The sequence below is a fragment of the Idiotropiscis lumnitzeri genome, chromosome 21, assembly GCF_059441095.1.
Source record: "Idiotropiscis lumnitzeri isolate Australia: NSW breed Sydney's pygmy pipehorse chromosome 21, RoL_Ilum_1.0, whole genome shotgun sequence".
Classification (NCBI taxonomy): Eukaryota; Metazoa; Chordata; class Actinopteri; order Syngnathiformes; family Syngnathidae; genus Idiotropiscis; species Idiotropiscis lumnitzeri.
In genome coordinates this window covers 3,006,558-3,028,113 of record NC_142411.1, presented here as the reverse complement: position 1 = coordinate 3,028,113, position 21,556 = coordinate 3,006,558, and the positions used below count along the sequence as shown (strand labels likewise).

Genomic DNA, 21,556 nt, shown 5'->3' with positions numbered 1-21,556 from the left:
TGCTAAAAACGAACACAAAAGACAACAAAGATGGCTGACAGCTGATTATTTGTTTTCCCGCAGCCTGCCGTCAAACTATTTTCCAGAGATGGCGTCGGGATGTCGTGACACAAAAGCGGATGAATGGCTCGTCACGGACTCGAGCACAAAGTTAGTCAGACAGCAGCGTCGGAGTCAGCGGGTGAGAGCGGCCAATCAGACAATGGAGGTTCAGAGGTCGAAAAATGAGGAAATGACGACGCTCGCGCTGGAGTTTGCCGCGGTGTCTGAGGCTCACCAGTAGTGGAGGAGATGTTGACGTCGATGCTGATCTCGGGAATGCCGCCGCCCTTGAGCGCCGCCACGCACGTGTACGTGCCGAAGTCGGTGAACTTGAGGTCGATGATGTCCAGGTTGGTCGTGCCGGGCGAGATGTCCGTATCCGTCTGCGTGATGACCATGCGCTCCGAGCTGCGGAGGGCACGGCCATTCTTCAGCCAGCTGAAGGTGAGCTCCTCCGGGGGCGTCGCCTCCACCTGCGAGGAACATTCATTTGGAATAACAATGTTTTTTCTCGTGACAAAATTGTTCTGTTCTTACCTGACAAGATATCTTGACTTCCCGACCAATCTGGATGTTGTCGTCATTGTGGTACGGATCGGGAGTGATCCAAAAGCGGCCCTTTTTCAGCGCTGGAGGGGGGGGGGGGACAATGAGCGTGAGTGTTTTTAAAAAAAAAAAAAACACGACCAGGTGAAAAGTGCTCGCTCGACAGACTTTATCGGGTGTCGCTGTTCCGTCTTTACGCTCCCGCCCTTTTCTGATAACCAATTCCTGGCAAAAAAGTTGCATGAATCTTTAATGAGGACTCGGCCGGAAAACAGAACTTTCCCATTTGCTGCAGAGATCAACTGCGACTGACGATTGTAGTACAATTTTCCCACGACATCATGAATTTTTCACTCGCGTATTTTGCTCGATGCGCACACACAGGACAAACTCGACTAACTTTAAAGACGCTAAACTCAAATTGAGACTTTAACAAGTTGACGTTTGAATAATTAATTGATAATTAATTTATTTGATTTTTTCAATACAAAGCAATAAGGAAAAAGCAATATATTTATTTTATTTTATTCAATTTATTTTTTTGACCTTTAAAGATACCTGCCTCATGATGAGACAGTAGCTCACACTTGTGTCGCTTCCGTGCACCCTCAAGCAGCTGAGAGCACAACATTGCGGGGCAACCTCGTGTCAGATTCCACCGGAACGCTAATTGTCATCGTGAGTCACACCGGCTCTATTTTGAGATGCCACTTCTCGCCAGTGCGCCTGCAGTGAGCTTGCGTGTTTTTTTTACTGTGCTTGCTTGTGGGAGTAATGGGGAGTGTCAAATCATACAGAAAGGGGGCGGAGGGAGGGGTGTGTGTGTGTGTGTGTGTGTGTGTGTGTTCTCGGCAGCTCATGTCACACGGCTGCAACCACACAGCACCACAGGGGTGTGTCTTGTGACACACAGACACGCACACGCCGTCTTCTCGTGGCACACAGCGACACGACACGATCGCACGGCAGATGTGCGCGTATGCAAATGAGAAAGGGACGTTCCAATGTGGTTTTCCCGCCACTGGATCGAATGAAATTCGCTGGCTTTAGTGCGAACGGGATGAATCGTTATCGTTCCGACTCATTTTCGTTCGTCTTCACAGCCGGCAGCCCCGTAGCTCTTCCGGTAAGGGGGGGGGGGGAATATCAGCATGCCAGACTGGACGGGTGTCTTCACGGGCCAGATGGAAGTTTCTCTCACTTCCTTCCTCAAGGTTAAACTCCAAACTGGGTCGACAGGCATCGGCCAGGTGCGCCGGCCTTTCATCTCGCCATTATCGCCCTCCGCACGCACGCTGACGCTTCGGCGGAAAAAGCCAAGGCCGCTAACAGAGGCATGAAAGTCGGAATTATGGCTTTCAAGCTTCAGGAGCACTGTTAGTGTCAGAGTCCACCACAAAAAAATAAAAAAAGATGCAAATGAGTGTCGGTGGTCCGTGTTGAGTTGCGCCCTGGCATTCATGAATGGAAATCTATGCTGCGATTACTCCCCAAAAAAGTTTTGGGTCAGGAGGAAAAAGTCGATAAAAGACTAATAATACTGGATAAAATTTGGACTCATTTCACACTCCGAAGTGAAAGAAACTGCAATGTGTCTACACCATCCTTAGCTTATTCGCTAAAGTTTAACACCTCGCTTAAAGTGAAACTGAACCCCTCAAGACGAAGGTCGTCACAACCGTCGGAGCACTTTCAATCAAACAAACGAACAAAATAAATGCGTAACAATTCAAAAATGAGAAGCGCTAACGGTTAGCTAGTTAGCAGTCAGCCGCTATTGTGAGCCAATAACAGCCAATGCTACACAGTTTAGCCCCTCCCCCCACTTTAAAAGTCACATGCATTCAAAGACGAAGAGTATGGCGACCTCATGTGGTCAATAACAATACCTGCACCTCACGTGCATATTTTGTATTGCTAGTCCATCCTGTCCCATCCTTTTCCACTTATTCGAGTTTTTTAATGATACATTTTTATGCAATTACTCCAATTATATTGTAGCAAAAAAATAATTGCAGTTAAAAAAAAAAAAAAAAAGTCACGGAACCACTGCACAGCATCTGCCATATAAGGAGGGTGAAACTTTTTCCACGACGTCAGCTAACACTTGTCTGCAAACAACATAGTAGCGAGGAAGCGTGAGCGTTTCAATGTGTCAAAAAGCATCACGCAGATCTGTCACATTGGCGGCGTTTTTTTTTTTTTTTTTGTGCTTACTTTGCATAGAGCGTCGCCCCGCAGCCTCTCAACATGTTACACCCGCCCACCCGTCCTTGAGAAGCCCTCGACACACATACACACGCGCGCACACGTGCACAAGCAGATGCTCGCCATCCCAGCCATACTGTCCCACCCGCCATACAGCCTTGCAGGGCCGTCGGCCTTCCCAGCAGGCTGCTGGCGTCCGATCCCGCTTGCTGACCGACTGGCTTCTTTTTAGATGTGCTGACATGTTTCACGAGATTTGAAAAAGGAACTCCACACAGGAAGGTGAGAGAATCGAACCTAGAACCTCCACTAGAACCACAAGCCCATCAGGTGAGCAGCCTAATTTAATATTAATAGCAAAATCAAGTAGCTTTGAATGTGAGCGTGCTCACTTCCCCGAAAAAAAATAAAAACACAACAAACAAACTAATCTTCATATGTGGTAAACTGAGGTCCAGCGATTTATCACCAAAGGTTTGTTGCTGTCAGAATGTAATTTGGGGCTCGTGTTTCTTTTCAAGGCTATTTTACTTGAGAATTTCCATTTCCCAGATATCATGCATCTCTAGATATCTGTTTATGTGTGAGTGCTTGTGCGTGTGTAGTGAAGTGTCGCCATTTGTCACCGCGCATGTGTCGCACTTGCACAGAAACTACCCACATATGAAATATATTTATTATTATGAAGCCAAGGCTGAGTGTTTCACCCTCGAATGAACCACACGCGCCGAATAATGAAATAGAATATGTCCAGCAGTCTGAAAGGTTAAATAGCCATTAAGATGCAATAGGAAATTGCTATTCTTGTTTCGATTAAGCCTCACGTACACGCAGGGTTGTGTGGCTCAAATTACAAGTTGTGTGCCAGAGACAACATTGCCATCGAACATGGAATATATTAATGCATGTTTTCTTCTTTAAAAAAAAAATATATATAAATATATATTAAAATATATATTAAAAATATATATATATTTAGAATATATATATATATAAAATGTAAAAAAAATATATACCAAAAAATATATATCTAATATAAATCTAAATAATTTATAGATATATGTAGACACACATTAACTGAGTGCCCATATTTAAGAAGGAACGGATGAAGAAAACGTGAAAACCATATGAGAGTTCAACTGTGTGCAGCAGCACATCAATAAGAATGGAATATTTACTGCAGCGATTGCCTGCAGTGACGCCCGACATCTTCTGCCTAATACAAATAAGCTGGCGGCCTCTAAAGTCGTCCGTGATATGGCAAGAAGCACAATACAATGGAGGGGTTATCTGTCAGAAGAGCGTGGCGTAGTCGTGGGGGGTGGGGGGTGTCGTATGCTACCCGACGTGATTGGTGGATGATTTGATTTTCATGCCGGAGACTTTACAGCTGCATAAATAAAACGTCTTCCGCACGCGGGCTTAGTTGAGCACCAAGGCGACCCCATGAAGTAATCTCGCAGATGAAAGCGGCGTTCTCGGCAGGGAAAAAGCGCAAGTTCAGGAACATGAAAGTCAGCCAATCTTCTCAACTTGGATTTGGGAAAAGCGGCAATGCAAAGAGGGTTTGCCAGAGGGTTGTTGTTTTTGCGTGAATTTCAACAAATACTGTTAATTATGTCACCGGTCTTGGTAAAACTACCAGAAGGTCCAAAGAATTGAGTCAATATTTCATATTCATTCAGGTCCTCGCTGTGGTTCTTTGTCATTGGTCGATTTTGCTAACAAATTTCACTCCGTTATCTTCATTTTTGTGTGGTGGCGTTTAACTCATTTACTGCCATTGACGGCTAAAGACGTCAAAGATCCATTTTTTTTTTCTTAACTGTTTCGAAGCAGCCATTTTGCTGATGAATGCCATTTATAAATGGCTACCCAATTTCGCGTTTCTGCGCGATACCGGCAGAACTAAGGAAAAAAGCGTTGCACTCACCTCGCACAACTATGGTGGTGGACTTCTTGGCCGGGTTGCCCACGTTGTTGCTCGCCACGCAACTGTAGATGCCAGCCTCGTCCGAGCTGATGGCGGGCAGCGTGAGTGTGCCGCCCTTCACCATGCTCCTCTGCGGTAGGCTATCATTGGCAGTGAGCCACGTGAGGAGGGGCGGCGGCTCCCCGCCGGTGGTGATGCACACCAGCGACACCGTCTGGTCGGGGTTGACCACGATGGGGTCCTCCACGAGCAGCTTGATGGACGGCGAGGCTGTTAAGGAGGCCAGAGCGAAGTTTCAACGTGGGCAGGTTTCAGAATTTTATTTTTCGCCGTCTTGGTGGGCAGCCGATTTAAAATGAGCTCAGTGGGGGTGAACGTTTCGTTCCAAAGTTCATAAAAATTCACCAACTTTCTACCTTGGTTAAGTAAAGGCCTCTTGGATGCTTTTTGTAGCGCGGTACGTACGTACGTCCGCAATACAAATGCGGCAGACATCTTCAGCTTTCTCTGGAAAGCTTCCTCAACACTCAAAGCCTCTTTAAGGGTCATTTATTTGTCACTGCGGAGCAGAGGACCCGCACCAAGCAGCACGTAGCTGCGGCGGCTGCCAAGCCAGCTAGCTTTTCCGCCGTGACGTCGGCGCGGTCGCTGCCTGCGGCAGTATCCTGCACTGTAAATTGTGACGTCATCTAAAAGATGGCTCCGGCGGTCTCAGATACGGGCGGTACCTGTCTTGTTGGTGAGCCGGAAGATGACGCTGCGGTCGGGAATCCCGCAAACGTTCCGGACGGAAGCCACGCAGCTGTAGTTGGCGTAGTCTTGCGGCCGCAGGTTCTTCAGCTTCAAGATCTTCGTTTCTCCCTGCAGCTCGGACGATAATCACGACAGCGGTATGCAAATGTGTGCCAGGACACGGACAAAAAGAGTCACAGGGATAATTAGTTATAAGTGTTGAAATGAGGGAAGACGAGGGAGCAATATGCCGAGTATGCCGCAGCTAATGAATGTGTCATGCGGCACCATGCGGACGTTTAGATGACTCTCGAGTCAACAATGGGCCTTGCCGCTATTTTCCAGCAACACTGATGGGCTCGGCGGGGTGTTCCTCGCCACCGAAGCAGCGGGGAGGGCTCGTCAGCCATTATTTCCGGAAGCCTATGATGAGGATGTGAACCTTTGATCCAGCTGACTCTTTGGGAGCGAGGGCGGATTAAAAACAGGAGTCAGCGATGACATGGTTGCCAAATCGAGTCTTTGATTGCGGATTGCAATTCCATTGATCACCTTTGGGGGAATTTATCGGAATATTTCATTTATCGTGATCGTTTTCGGAGTCGGTCGGTTCGTCATCTTCCTGAATCTCTACCGACCGTCTTGCATAAAATCCTATTCCCTAAAAACAACCGCTTACAAACATCGGACTTTTCCGCCCCGTGCCGCATCTGTCTTACCTGCGTGAAAAAGGGCTCGTAAATCTCCACGCCCTTGTCCGAGCCTTGGGTCAGCACTTCTCGACCGCGGTGCCAGCTGTAGCGCACAGGCGGGTTGGAGTTGGCCACGCAGCGTAGAAAAACCGTCCGCTCGTAGTAGAACTGCTCTTTCGCCTCCCCAATGCTCTGATGCACCGTCACCACCGGGTCATCAAGGTCTGGAAACAAAAAAAATAAAAAAAATTTTTTTTAAAAACTGCTGAATTGCTGAAGGGGACGCAAAGTCGTGCGTCGATGCGCCGAGTCACAAGTGTTCCGACTTGAGCGTCAGCGAGGTTGACAAACAGCACACGCTTAAAGCACCTTTCACACTGCCTACGTGAGGCGGCCATTTTCTTTTCACGAGCTAAATTGACCCGTCAATTTACGGCTTTCAGACTTGAAGTGTCAAATATAACTTTTTTTTTTTTCCAATATTTTTTTTCTGGGGCACTTTTCTGCTTAACTTGAGGAGTGAATTTTCTGGCTGTTTTTTTTTTTTATTTTTTTGGGGCGGTTTTGATGTCGGCCATTTGCAAAAAGCACTCGGTTGATTGAACGGATTGTAAAGCTAATCACCTAACCAGGCGGTGGCATCGGGTCTTTTAGCATGCTAATCGGCACTTTTTCAAAAGAACCCATCTACGGGGGTAATCTCGCTTCCCTTTTCAACTCCCACTAGGGTGGGGGGTGGGGGGGGCTAACACAAGGGAGAGGATGAACATATGCCTCCGCCAAAGAATGCTGATTCCCGCGTTTCATTAAAGACATGTTCTGCCCCTGCAAGCCCCTTAATCAAAATCTAGCAGTGGTCAATACTTCATCTTCATCCAAGGGGTCCATTTCGGCATTTCAGGTAAGAGCAATTACCTTTGAGGGGGGCGGGGTGGCTGCCGAGGTTGATCGAGGGGGGGGGGGGGGCTTTTAAAGTAAATACGAGCGTTCATGACCGAGAACGAGGCCCAGCCTTCTCGCCTATCTGTTTTTCCGGTCGCTGTAACTTTTTTAATCCCATGCAGATCATGGTGTTCAAAATTCCATGATCATTTTTGAAGACGCTCTACGATAAAGGGTCAATTCGAGGGTCGCTGCTGCAAAGTTAGGAATCAAATGAGCCGGAGCTGCGGAGCCCTTTTGACTCTTTTATAATGAAGGGTTATTTTATAAATAAACGCTATTTGACTTATGTAGACGGAACGTGGCTTTAAATTATTTATTTATTTATTTATTTTACGCACCCTGAATGGGTCAACAACCCAATTTTGGGTTCTGACCCACCCGTTAAGAATCGTTGCATAACTTAACTGTCTTTGAGAGCCCATTCCTTATTTTCATGTGTATGTTTATCAGTTGGCCCGGAGCAAAGCAAGCAAGGCTAAAGATGAAGTGGAGAGGGGCGGGCAGGCGAGCGATAAATATTGAAATATGGAAATGTTTGCAGCGGATTAAAAAGTTGATGAGTTTCAAACAAAATTCCACCCCCGTCAACCGCTATGGAAGGATGCTGCGGCTGCCGTGAGCGCAATTAGCTCCGAAAGTCACGCCCGGATGGCCTAAAATCGTGGAGAATAACGGAATGTGTCCACGGCGCATTAAATGCTACTCACGTAACTGGGGGGGGAGAATTAGTCTTTCATTCCGGAATAGCTGATTTTTGTTTTTTTTGTTTTATGGGCCTATGAAAACATTTGTCGGACAAATAGGCAGACAGGTTGGGATGAAGGACTCAAGAAAGGTGCTTCATTATCACATCAAAACTTCCTTTCATGTACCGCGTACACCAGCACGTCAGCGCCACACCAACAGCAGACCTTTTTCTTATTCTTCGTCTTCTTCTTCTTTGTAGCCTCTTGGGTGTTCTTCTAACGCAATATTTCTCCTCTTTTTATTTTTTTATTTCTTCCAAGCTTTGATGTCGCTCTTTTTCTCGTCTGAGCCGCCGAGATGAATCGGAATAGAAAACACAAATCGGAAGCTGTCAATTATGAGCATTCCGTGACAAATATCGCAATGTGGCAATAATTGATGAATTGCGAAAAATCCCGATAAACGACGGCAACACAAAATCTGTGAAAGGATGAAGTTTGACTCGTCTGCAACGACTTTGTCATCAGACCGCCACTGTTCCGGTAGAGATGTACATAATAGCGATAAACAATCTTAAATTGCCAACGGAGCTGAACGATTACGCGATTATTAAGCTTGGGGGGAAAAATAAAAAAAAGAAATTAATGAAAAAAAATCAACTCTAGGTCACAATAGAATTAGAATTAGAATTAGAAATCCCTTTATTGTCATTGTACTCAAGAGTGCAACGAGATAGTGACGATACAACCACACAATATCGTCATTCAGTCACAATAAGCAAAAAGCATCGCAAAATTGAAACCATAATTTTGTCATGATTTGGTTTTTAATTAAATTCAGTTCTTAGCAATCGCAATACTGTACATGTTAGCGCAATAACCCAACTTATTTGATTTCAAAGAATACTTGAGGCAAAATGGCCGAGAGAGCAAAAAGGCTGTAGATAAAATCCCCAAATAACGATACGTCTAAAATAAAATACAGTCCGCTAAGTCTGCCACAGTTTTCTCGTTTTAGAGTTATGTAGCTAAATATCACCAAATCCTTTCACTTCACAGTTGCATTCAAGGCTTCAAACATTTGCAGATCCAATAACACAGAGAAGGACTTGAGCCTCTGGCACCAGTGCAAGCAAAACACTTTCCTGATACTGTAAATAGGGAGCAGGCAAGAGTGCACTCTGCTCAATGGTCCACTCTGCGACTCTTTAATGAATGCGCCCGCAGTCTCGACTAAATGACACATGCTCATGCACAGCACAGACCGACCAAAGATGACGAAAGATGACAAACGGCATTGGGGCCGGCCGGCGCATCCTGCAGAGAGATTCGTACGGCTGCAGTCTGAAATGTGATACGGCGACCACCTGCGTGTCCGTGTGCCTGCGCGTGCGCTAAAGCATTACCAGCGTGCTGGTCAAGAGGCTAATAAGCACTATTAGTGATCTATAACTTCCATCGGCGTGCTGATGGAGCGCATGAATCCAAGCGGGTAATTTTCCATCTCGCCAACGCTGACCTCTATCTCCGCAAAAAAGCCGCTCTTCCTGCTCGCCACGTCTATCTGCAGATGGATGTGTTTTGTAACCGTCGGCGTGAGCGATGGGCCTCGCTCTGATGATGACGCCGCCGCCTGCGTAACCGAGATATCCGAGTGGTGGGTAGTGCTGGCTCGGTCAGATCCAAAAATATGGCGACCGCACAAACATGCGAGTCGATAGAATTAAGTAGCAAGTGCCTGACAAATCTGCATTTGGGTTCGTATGGATGACATCGGCATGGTCTCGGGGCTGTGAAGCAAGTGCAAAACTCAAGCTCAAACTTGTTTAAATGTGCAACAAACCAAAATGAGACACGGTCATGGTTTCATAAAGATGAAGCCGATGCAAAACTAAATAGATGCATCATAATAAAGCTCACATATTCGCCAAATAATTATTTCCTAAAATGTATGTTCAAAGAAAAAAAAAAATAGACCATGCCATGAACAATGTCTCTCGGCATGGTCTCACAGCCATGCAGCATGTGCAATCCAATGAAAATAGAGTTCTGACTTAAAAATAAATAAATAAATAAATAAATAAAAGATATAACGAAAAATATTTGATGATTGTTTTTTTGTTTTTTTTTCCACACAATTATTTATAGAGCACGGTCTCACAGCCATGCAGCAATTCAAGGGAAATATATGCAGCTAAAATTCTAATAAAAAAAAAATAAAATAAAAATAAAAGATATAACAAAAAATATTTGAGGATTTTTTATTTCTTTTTTTTAGAGCGTGGTCTCAAAGCCAAGCAGCATAGCAAACCGAAATAGCCACAAGAGTACCGTTCACATTCAAGTCAACGTAACGCTTCAACCTTATAAAAGTCGACACCTCATTCATATAAATCTCAAATGAGTACATTAACGCCCACAGCCGATTATTTGCGGAAACGGCAACCAAAGCAGCGCTTCCTACGCTTTAAACAGCAAGCGAGCGCGCGCCTCAACAGTGAGCGTCGCCATCGGCCAGTTAATGTGCTTTTATTCCATTAGCGTGCAAATCAAATAGATTATGTTGACCAACAAAAGGCGGCAAGCTTTTAATGCGCTTTTAATTGGTCCGGACTTAATGGCTCGTTACCGCACCAATGTGGGCTACCGCTTTGCTCCGAACCAAGTTACGATGCAGTATCGCGCGCATCGCTAGCTTGTAATTATTCGTCAGGAAAAGAGCGCGAGGGAGCTGGAGCCTTTCTCAACTGCCCTCGGGGTGAAATGTTGGCTACATCCCGGGACTGGTCACTGGGAAATCACACAAAATGGCGACAAAATGCAACTGATACGGCAAGAAGAATCACAAATGGCTTTCTTTTGTCCTTATTTCCACACATTTTTGTTAAAAATGGAGCGCGTGCAGTCGCAACAGGTCGGGCGCTTTTCAGCCAATCAGAAGCCAGAAGAAAGTCACGCAACAAAAAAGGGTGAATTGGCGAAAAAAAAAAGTGTACTCTTAGAATGAAACCCCCCCCCCCAAAAAAAATAAATTGTGATATTCACATAAATAAATAAATGAAATGAAGAAAAAATATAAATAAATCAAAGCAGAATATTTGTTCAAACTAGTCATTATTTGAGGAATAAAAACATGGCTAAGAAACAAAAGGAAAAACAAAATGCTAATCAAACTAACGGAGGGCAAAAACCTAATAAAAAATAAATAAATAAAAAAAATGAAAAAATCAGAGTGCCGCAGTTCATCTCATTAGCATATCGGACCCAAACACAGTCAATTGTAAAAGAGGAGGTGAGGTCGAGACAATCCTCTGATAAGTCCTTGAGAGACTAATGGGCAGTCGTGAAGTGGCGTTCCCGCCATTAAGCAAACATTTCCATAATGTACGTGTAATGCGCTGATCCGTTGTGCGACGGCTTGGATCACTCCTCGGCGCCGTCGCATTTATCACGCCGCCCTCATTTACATCCAAAAGCACTTAAGAGAAGCTTCGCACGCATCTTCATCTCCATATATCAGGAGACGTGGAAGGTGCGGCTTGGCAAGGCCTGTCAGGAATTTGGATCCCTCCAAAAGTTTTCAAAAAGGTATGACGGGATAGTGGCAGCACTTTTTTTTTTCTTAGTCCAGCGGGTTTTTTGGGGGTTTTTTTTGGTTTGTTTTTGTACTTTCTTTTAGCAGCGACATGCAAAATAAATTCACCCGAGGATTAGATGAATGCTGCTGTCAACCCTAAAAGATAATAATTATTTTGATTTCGTGCTTCGCAAAAAAAAAAAAAACAGACTGTTATTTGTTTTGTTTCATTTTTTTTATATGCAAAAATTCCTTTTTTTTTTATTTAATTTTTTTTTAAGGAGGCGACATTGATGGATCGCTAACTTTATGTCCTTCACTTTCAGCTCAGTGGAAAAAAAAAAAAAAAATGAATCACTTGATGTGCTGACATTATTGTTAAGGAACAAATTTTTCTCTATTATATTTACACTCCGAAATATTATATATAGCAGTGGTTATTAAACTTTAGAACCTTTCAAACTTCATTTGTTGGTCACCCCCCCCTAAAAAAAAATAAAAAATAAAAAAATAATTATATTTGCGACTTCAAGTGATTGACAGATAACGATAGATGGCGTGTGACAAGTTGGGTCGAACCATCCTAGTTTTCTTTTTTTTTTTAAATAGCGCCATCTATGGGCGCGGAGGACTTCGAAGCATCCAAAGTTCGTTGCGCGACATCAGCTGAGCAATGCCGTCTTATACTTCATTCGTTCGTGACATTTACCGTAGTCGGAAATTCTGTTCAACGGAAAGATTGGCCAATGCAAACTTTGACAAGAAATCATGCGGCAACCCAAGAAAACTTCCCCCGGACCACCCATTTTTGGGCCCAGGCCATCATTTGAAGACGCTCCTGAGTACTAAGCACGTGTGCAGCGAGCATGTTCACCCCTCATTTGGATTAGTTCTGTTTGACTAAACAAAGCGCTTTGCCTTTGCATTGTTTTCCACGAAGGCGTCGCAATTATGCAGGATTGCGCTAAATATGACTTCCGTTAACCTCGCTGAGCCCTCGCTGCCAATAAAACAGATCAAGTGGATTAAACACACAGACAAAACTTACTTCGAAAAAAGCTTCACCGTCTTTAAAAAAAAAAAAAAAAAAAAAAAGTGTTTGCTTTTTGACTGGATCCCCTTCAGGGACTCCCGCCGACCGCCGCAAATCTCTTTTCGCTCTAGCGGTCAATGAGCTCCCTGAGTTTGAAATGAGTTCGCTGCCCCCGCACAATTCTAAAGCCCTCTTCAATCAGACAAACATTAGCAGCGGCGGCGAAATGCACACCGAGCAAAATTAAAGGAAAACGGACAAAACGAGCCCCTGGTAGGAGAAAAACAAAAAAAAAAACAGGAGCTTCATAAGCGCAGGATCGATCCGTTTTAAGAGTTGGGGCCAGTTTGTTTTATTAACTTTGCTCGGGACCGTCCCCCCACGGAGCGCAAACAACAGAGGTGTCAGCAGGTAGAAAATGCGCTTTGTTGGACTAAATGTGTTAGCGGCGAGTTGGCGCTCGAGCAATCATGGGCTCCCGTGGGCCGCCGGCTTGGGTTATCAGCGTAAATGATGGCTTCCCGTGTCATTGCGCCTCTATCTGCCATCCATCTTGCCGTCCAAATGTCCTCGGATTCTATTGATGGCGAGTCACGCGTTTATGAAGCTGGCTTTGATCTAATAATAGCTGCATATATGAATACAATTTTGGAGACATTATTCCAGAACCAAAAGACGGGATTCCAAGGCGTGGCGGCAAACCATGCGAACATCAACACCGTTTGACATTTTTTAAAGTAGCCATAAAGGAATGTAGAGGAATTGAATCGGGGCAAAGCAGTCATGCTGACAAAACAAAATGGCAGACTTCATGCGTTTTTTTAATTTTTTTTTTTAGATTTTTGTGGTGATAGACATGCCAGAAAAAATTCATGTTGGCACGTAAAACTCATTTTTCAAAATCCATCCCTAATCCATTAACAGGTTCTGGTTTTCAATGACCCAGCAAATTTGGGCCACATGACAACCCCTGCGTTAGATAAAAATCAGATGCTCGCATATCAATTTGTTGTTGTCAGGAGGTCTACCTACAAAACAGGCGGCTTTAGCGCTAATTAAAAAATTCATTTAAAAAAAGCGGCTAAGAATAGCGTGTGCTGCAGAGGCCCATCAATTAGTGTCACCCCCGGGGGACGACTCCGACATTGCTCGGGAGAAGTGCTGTGCTTCTGGAACACAACGCAAGCGAATCAAGTAGACACGTGTGTGTGTGAGGCCACATGCAAGGATGTTATTTTAAATTTAAAAAAAAAAAAACGGAATTCCACCTTTAATTCCAATACTGTATCTCGATTTCATCCTCCAAAGATATTCATATATCAATCGTCAAGATTGGATCATTCAGTCAATAAAAGTGCTTCAAGCATTTAACTCATTTACTGCCATTGACGGCTTAAGACGTCAATGGCCTTTTTTTTTATTTTATTATTTTTTTTTTTATTTGGCTTGTATTGAACGAGTTAACGATCAATGCCTAATAAAAACTGACCAAAGGGTCTTTATTTTTTTTAAAATTTTATTTATTTTTTTTATGCTGGGTGACCAGATGTCCTCTTTTTCCTGGTCAATTGTTAGTACTCATTCACTACCAGCCGAGTTTAAAAAAAAAAAATGGATCTTTGACATCTTTATCCGTCAATGGCAGTCAATGAGTTAAATGCGGCAGGTGTTCACAAAATATAAAAACTATCGTGTAAATATTCAATTTGACTCGACTTCACACAGTACATCGACATTCACCATACGCATCTGATTTATTCATGCTGCGTTTTGCATGTCGAGCAAATTCCCTCCCCGACATGCAAAGTCAGTCCATTATGGCATATATCGCATTCATCTGCAAGCGCTCCCTCTGGAGTTCAGTTAGAGCTTTGCGACTTGTATCTACTCAAATTTCCACATTGTGGGACTAATAAAGGACATCTTATCTTATCTTATCTTATTTGTCTCCAGAGAGAGAGCGGTTGAAGGGGCAAGAGTGGAGCGGAAGGCCTCTTGATTTGACACATCTTAACCCTCCGTGCATTAGCCTTCTCTTTTCTCGAACGTTCTTAAACGCTACAAACGCACTCGTAAAAATGTTTTTTTTATTTTTTCAGACGAGCCGATGGCCCCAAGGTCTTAGTTATTCTTCTTACTCACAGTAGACGTCCACCCGGATCGACTTGATGGCGGGCGAGCCGAGTCCGTTCTCCGCCTTGCAGTAGTAGCGGCCACCCTGCGTTCTGAGGATCTTGCCGATGTGCAGCGTCTCATTGAAGACGCTGGAATCCTGGAAGCGGTCCGACACGCTGCCGGCCGTCTTGGTCCATCGGATCTGGAAGCAGAAAGCCGAAAAACTTTACACCATGTGGTTAGGTTAGATTAAAAAAAAAAAAACTTAATTGCGTTTAAACTATACAAGACGCTAGCACGGGAAAATCCCGTTTCAGGACTGCCAGAAAGACAAAAGTGGAAGCTCACGGCAGCGCTCTCAGCATGACTACCTTTCACTAAGTGACGGGACCCCGTTAGCCCGTGGCATGGCTGTGTAATGAAAGGTGAAATTGCAATACCCCCACTGCCTGGTAATTGACTCTCCATCACGGCCCTCCCTTGTCCTCATTAAAGCATGCAGCAGCATGAACAGGTAGCGCGACATCTGCGGCCTGCGGGCCAGGCGCAACGGAGTCGGAGGCAGCCGGCGTAAGGCTCCAGTCGATGCCTCATCCGAAGTAAGCCACAGATGGACTGGCTTTCGCCCCGCAGAGCTTCACATCCCCGGTCTGTCTGCAAATTAGAATCCAATCCTCGCCGGATGGGGGCCCGCATCATCGCCACATACTGATAACATCCACACAGATAGCATCGGGTGGAACAAGGATATCGGTGCGAGCGGGGATTTGCTGCTATCTGGGGAAATTGTTGCCGCCGCTGTTTTGGATCTTGACAGCACCACCCCGAGGTAGACATGGACTTGGACCCACTCAGATCGGTGGTCGCACACCTGATAAATGTTGCACGGTATCAGATGCTTGCCAAGGAGCTCGAAGGCAACCCTGAGAAGTTTATCGAAGGAGAATGTCGATATCGAGCGGAATTTAGAGATGAAACGTATCGGGTGTGGGATTGAAAGGAAATGTTATTTGAATAAATTGACTGCATAGCGAATAAAAAGGAAACAAAATCGGGTTCGATGGGGGGGAAAAAAAAATATTTATGGACAAACTGGGTCGAGAGCCAAAAAGATGCTCCGAAAAAAACGTGACCCATAGCAACGTTTAAGAGCATCTGCGACCATTAAAAAAATAAAAAAAAAGAGAATACTTTCTCTCGGCCTGATTCAAATTGATGAATAGAAAAGCACTCCATACAGTGAGGAAAAAAAAAAAAAAAAAGAGAAAGCACAAACTCAGCAAATGATCGATGCTAACTGTTAGAAACACGAGTTCAGCAAAAGTTGAACTCGCCAGCATAAATTACAAAGTTTTGAGGAATTTCCACACAAGCGTAAGGATCTTAAAAAAGACGAGCTTGTGTGGACCTCAGCAGATTTCTCACAACATCAGATTGGGAAGTTCTCTTAGCCGCAAGCATTTTTTTTTTTTTTCATGGGAGCACCTGGAATGATTTGGATGATGGACGCCCGCTGAGAACAGTTTGACCCTCTTGGCTTTTTGTCGTGCATCACAAACACTTAAAAACGTAATCTGATTGTCGCAACGATGATCATCATCACTGACAGCCCGTTTTTTTTTTTCTCATTTATTTATTTATTTTTGCTATTTCTGTATCACCTTTTTTTCCCGCTCAAAATATTTTTACGCACGCTGTGTGCTCCAAAAAAAAAATAAAATAAATTCGCAATCCAGGTAGCCTTTTTTTTTTTTTGCCCTTCCAGGACCCCCACCTAATCCTAAATCCGATTACACATAATTACCATTTGCTCCACTAAATGTCATGTGAATTATTGATTGTTTTTACATTTCAACTGAAATATTCATGACATGTTTAATAGAAAGGCAAGTCTCCTGAGCCCCCCCCCAAAAAAACCAAAAAAACAAAAAGCATGACAGCACTTTCCTCCCTGCAAAAAAAAAAAAAAAGTCAAACCAACAAAATAACGCCATCCCTACTTAAGTCCAACATTGCAACAGGAGGCTCAACAGTTGCTGGTGAGCAAAGCGCAGGCCCGCCCAGATTAGTCTGAGGCCGCGCACGCTGCGATGCCCCGGCGAGAGCTAATTGAAATGCGCCCACCGTCTGCTCTTATGCCAGCATGGCATGCGGCAGCACGCGTCCGCGCCGGTGAATCGCCCATAATTCCTGCTTCAACACTTCCGCTCGCCCGTCCCGCGCGCCGCTTCCCTAATTGCTCGCCGCGGTTCCTTCTTAGGCACCCACGGCGGTCCGTGCCACTCAGCCGCGCGGCCGACCGTGGCCAAGCATCACAATCCACCGATCAGACGCGGGCGGAGGTGTGTGCAAATTACAGAGCGTGAGCGCGGCCGACGACAGGCCGCTATTAACCGTATGGCGGCGGACCCCCTTTGCGACACGGCCCAATGGAGACGTTGGATATCACGACATGCCCTACTTGTCGGGAGGAAATGAAACGCGCGACGTCCGAAGTGCGGAAAACGTGTCGAGCGGCAAGGCGTTGAGCCGAGGGTGTCATGTGACCTAGGTGCAACATTTGGAACGGAAATAGATGGAACAGAACGCTGACAGGACTGAAAAAAAAAAACAAAAAAAAACCTGTTGACAGAAAATGGGGATGAAAACGACCAAGCAGATTGCTGGGGAAAAAAAAACCAAAAAAAAACACCAATGACGAGATAGACGAGTGAATAGAAAAGATTTACAAACAAATCAGAACGATGAAAAGAACCCGGGGATGAATATGAGGAGAGTGTTAAAAGGAAAAATCGATGATGAGAGCGCTTGAATAAAACGCATCAGAATCCATCGAGTGGTAAAAAGAAAATTTGGACGGACAACAACGAGAAAAAAAAAAAAAAAAAAAGAAGCATCTATCAAATAAAACAAACTCGAGAATGTTAGAAAAAAAAATAAAAAATTGAAAAGAATGAAACGTGTCTGTCCATGGACAAAACAAGAAAAAAAAAATCGTGCCGAAAAGGACGTAGCCGAGGCTGAAGGCGAGCTGTCGTTATCTCGCGTGTTTGAATGCGGGGTGCTCTTAATTGCAGGTTGAACTGCGAGTGAAGGTCGAGGCAAAAGTGCGCCTCCTTTGACGATGCGTTCAAGGCAAGCCGTGAAAAAAAGAACCAGTCGACGCTCTCCAAATAAAAGGAGCATCTGTTGACTCCGGCGCTGAAGGCCGAGCGTCTCGGGAACTTCGGGAAACAGATCACATACGCCGACAAGTCTGTCTCAAAGTGAAATTTCCAAAGGGCCAGAGGTCGGCCTATTTGTACTTGCTGACCCGCGGCGCCGTGAGTTGAATCTGCTCGGAGAATAATTGAAACAGAAAAGGGAGGGAGGAGAGACGAGGGAGAAAAAAAAAAAACGATGTTTGCACTGTGCGGTGGCAGGCGGTACGAGGCTGGTCGTCAAACAGAGCCGTGTGGACATAATGGATGGAGGCCAGGCCAAAGGAGTCGAGGGCAGATGGCTTCATCATCGCCGACTCTTTCAACGACGGCGGCGGCCAAAGAGCAAAAGTCATCCGACGATGAACAGTCCAAATCACACATGACTGATGAAGATGTTTACCCTTTGCTCGGCTACGGCGGACTGAATGCGAGTTTTCAACGAGTCAAAAATAGAAGAGGTAGAGTGCTGAAAAAAAAAAAATGAACGGTTGAACGTGTCAAAGAAATGACTGGTGTCAAACAAAACCCGAGCGCTGAAAAGAAATGTCAAAGGACGAACAGACTGGGAAGCCAACGGAAAAGAAACATCGACGGATCAAACAGACCATGCGGAGCTCGGGAAATAAACATCTACGGAAGAAACGGAAAGCGGAAAAAGTAGAGCATTGAAAATAATTCTTGCCCGTGAAAAGGGAACAACGGTTGACAAAGCAGACCAGGTCGCGCTCTGGAAAGAACATCGATGGAGGACCAAATTGGGATGATGATGATGGAGACCGTCGAAAAGAAAAAGTGAGGAAAAAAAAAATCCATGGATGTTTCTTGACCGCGTTCTACCCAGTTTGAAATTTCTTCTCAGCGTATTTTCCAGACTAGAAGCCACTACATTTGTTCCTTGATTTTGAACCATGTGGCGAATACAACGGTGCAGCTTTTTTGTGGATTTTTCTTTCACCACTAGGGGCGCTCTATAGTTCAGAAAATAGGCTAATTCTCTCTCTCTCGCTCTCTCTCACACACACACACACACACACAGACACTTTGGATTTTGTCATCAACGTCTCAAAACGAGCCTCGGGAGGGCTAGAGACGGTCCACAAAACTGTCCCGACTCGTGAGGAATGGTCCAGTTGGTGTGCGGTCATTCAAAGGACGAAGCCAAGACTTGTCACGAGCTTTGAAGCAATGCGGCCGCCTGTCCACATACTCAATTAAAACTGTGAAAAATGGAAAAAAAAAATCAAAATAAATTCAACAGCCACATCGTGTGGCTCCAAGGAGTTAAGGCAAATGTTTTGTTGCTCCAATTGCAAAACCACAAACACAAATCGTGAGGCACGAAATGCGAAATGTACACACACACACAAACACACGACGTGATAAGCAGCAATTAAAAAGCAGCCTCACCTTTTTCGAACAGAATCCGCACAATCAATATTCTCCATACTCGGGAAGTGGAATGGATGGCGACGATCGATCAAATGGGCGTGGGGGGGGTGGCGGGGTTTTGCTAGGTGTTTATGTAAATGAATGCAAATGAGCTCGCTGCTGTGTAGATTTACAGTACTGTCCCAGCGCGATTTGAGCGGCGCCGGCGAGCAAATTGGAAGCAACGTCGAACGAGTGTTTAAAAGGTTAGTGTGTGTACATCCTGCCAGCATTTATAAATGTGATGACGGCTGACATTTGTCCCTAAATGGACTAAGTTAGCTGGCATTTAACTACGAGCGACCTGATTGGCTGTCAACCCTACCCCTTCCCAAACAAATAAAAAAAAAAATACGCAGTGCTGCTCTATGACATTAATCAGAACTTAAAGGGGGAGCCAAGTCAAAAGTTGTCTTTCGGTAAAATTTAGCCGCTGTTAATTTGTTAATTGAATTACCAGTACGATAACGGCGGCACTTCATCGACTTATCTTGCCGAGCGGCTCACCTGCGGCCGAGGATGTCCCGTCACGAGGCAGCTCAGCTCCAGGGTCTCGCCCTCTCGGATGGTGTAGACGCGCTCCGTGTGCCGCTCCTCTTCCACGTTGCAGGCGTGCCCCGAGTGGATGATGCGGACGGTAGGGGGAGCTGTAGAGACAAGGAGCAGAAACATGTTATTTGCTCGTAATATAACAGTGGGCGGTCCTCGGGATGAAAGGGGATGCGGGGGTCAAATGTTGAATTTGCTGACCCTCATCGGAGAAAAAAAATAAGACAAAATATATGTCTTTGAAAAACCACAGTATTTAGAAAATTGGAAATTTTTTTTCAAGTTCGGCAGGAGGGATTAAAACGTTTAACGGGCCGCATGTGGCCCCCGGGCCGTAGTTTGCCCACATTTCGACGCATGAAAACAAAAGGAAAGTATCAGCACACCTTTCAATCCTGAAATGTAAATTCCTAATTAAAAATGCTTCATTGAACATTTACGGTGACATTTTACAGCAGGAAACGATTCACGCTGTTCCACCCCTCGGGACTTGTTGACACAAATGCGCTTTGATGGCATTCCCAAAAAAAAAAGGAGGGGGCGAGTGTTTATTCAGCGTGAGGTCTTTATTTGTCGAATCACTCGTCATCTTTTGTGTCAATGTTGAAAATTTGAATAGGTTTTGCGTTTTGTCTTGGAAGTGCGTCGTAAATGTCAGCTTTACAGATGCCACACGGCGCTGTCACGATGGCGCACATGGATTTTCGACGTCTTTAGCCGTCAATGGCAGTAAATGACTTCATTGAGGGTATTTGAGGAAATCAAGTTTTCGTTCCGCATGCGCCTCCATATGTTGCAGGTGAGGCATTCACTCAAGTGGACAAAGCAGCCGCCGTTCAATCGAGGCATCTAATTAAACGGGGGGGAGCGGGGCTCCTCACACGCAACATCAAGGTGAGCCTCTCACTCAAACGGACAATGCACCCCGCTGATTAATTGAGGCACGCCGTCTGTTGGAGCGGAGATCCTTCTTTTGACTCCACTCAATGGGCTCCTGACACTCGACAACATAAGCTCGTGCCCTTCTCCTCCAACTCCTCCAACCTCCCTGCCTTTTGGTACACTGGTGCTGGGTCCCAACGGGGGGGTTGGGGGGCGACGGAGAAGGGGGGTTGGTGTCTAGCGGGCGCGATAAGGACTCGCGGTGAGGGAGCTTCATGCAAGGCTGCCACTTAAAACAAAAGGAGACTCGGTAACAAGACCCCAGGGCTGCAGTACAGCAAAGTACTAATGCCATTTAGTCCAATGAGCCCGCGTGTGTGTGTGTGTGGGGGTGTGTGTGTGTGTGTGTGTGTGTGTTGCACGCTATATGAGTCCAGGGAGGAGAAGTCAGGGAAACACCCATAATTAATGATCCCAAACTGTGCGCACAAACAAACACACACACACACCCATACATCATATTCTTTACGCACAAACAAGCTTACAGCGACAAACACGCCTCGCTTAAGCTCACATAATGGCCACAATAATGCGCTTGCAGTCGCAGACATGCTTGCGCGGCGTCGAGATGCTCTTCTCGTACCCCTCCGCCCCTCGTCCTCGCCGCCCCCTCCACGCTCCTAGCAGTGAAACAAATCGCTGTCATTAATGCGTCGTTTCCAAACGTGTCATTAAAACGGCTTTTGTTTCATTACTCATAGCATTTGCCATATTGAGATGTGGCGTTTGCAGCGAAAACAGAAGCTTTGCCGCCAATGCATTTCGCGTCGCCACTCACGTTTCAATTGAATTAAAACGAAGCTAACCCTTAGTCCTAACATTCATTCCCAAAGCCAATCCCAAACCCCCAAAAGCTCATCGCCACAGTGAAAGGTGAAAGGCCAGCGCCGGGATTCAAACCGCCAACCTCAGCACTGCGAGGCAG

General features: G+C 45.3%; 1 protein-coding gene across 2 annotated transcripts in view; it reads right to left on the bottom strand.

The window, feature by feature from the left end:
• The window catches only part of LOC148316465 (MAM domain-containing glycosylphosphatidylinositol anchor protein 2), a 121,016-nt gene that overhangs the window by 42,319 nt on the left and 57,141 nt on the right, over nt 1-21,556 (bottom strand). For both annotated transcript variants that reach the window (XM_088285906.1, XM_088285907.1), the window contains exons 3-9: nt 19,648-19,787; nt 14,537-14,711; nt 6,181-6,377; nt 5,458-5,590; nt 4,730-4,999; nt 580-671; nt 278-515 (exon numbers count right to left, since the gene is read on the bottom strand). In XM_088285906.1, the coding sequence (XP_088142032.1) occupies nt 278-515; nt 580-671; nt 4,730-4,999; nt 5,458-5,590; nt 6,181-6,377; nt 14,537-14,711; nt 19,648-19,787 (1,245 nt within the window). The remainder of the gene's footprint in view (nt 1-277; nt 516-579; nt 672-4,729; nt 5,000-5,457; nt 5,591-6,180; nt 6,378-14,536; nt 14,712-19,647; nt 19,788-21,556) is intronic.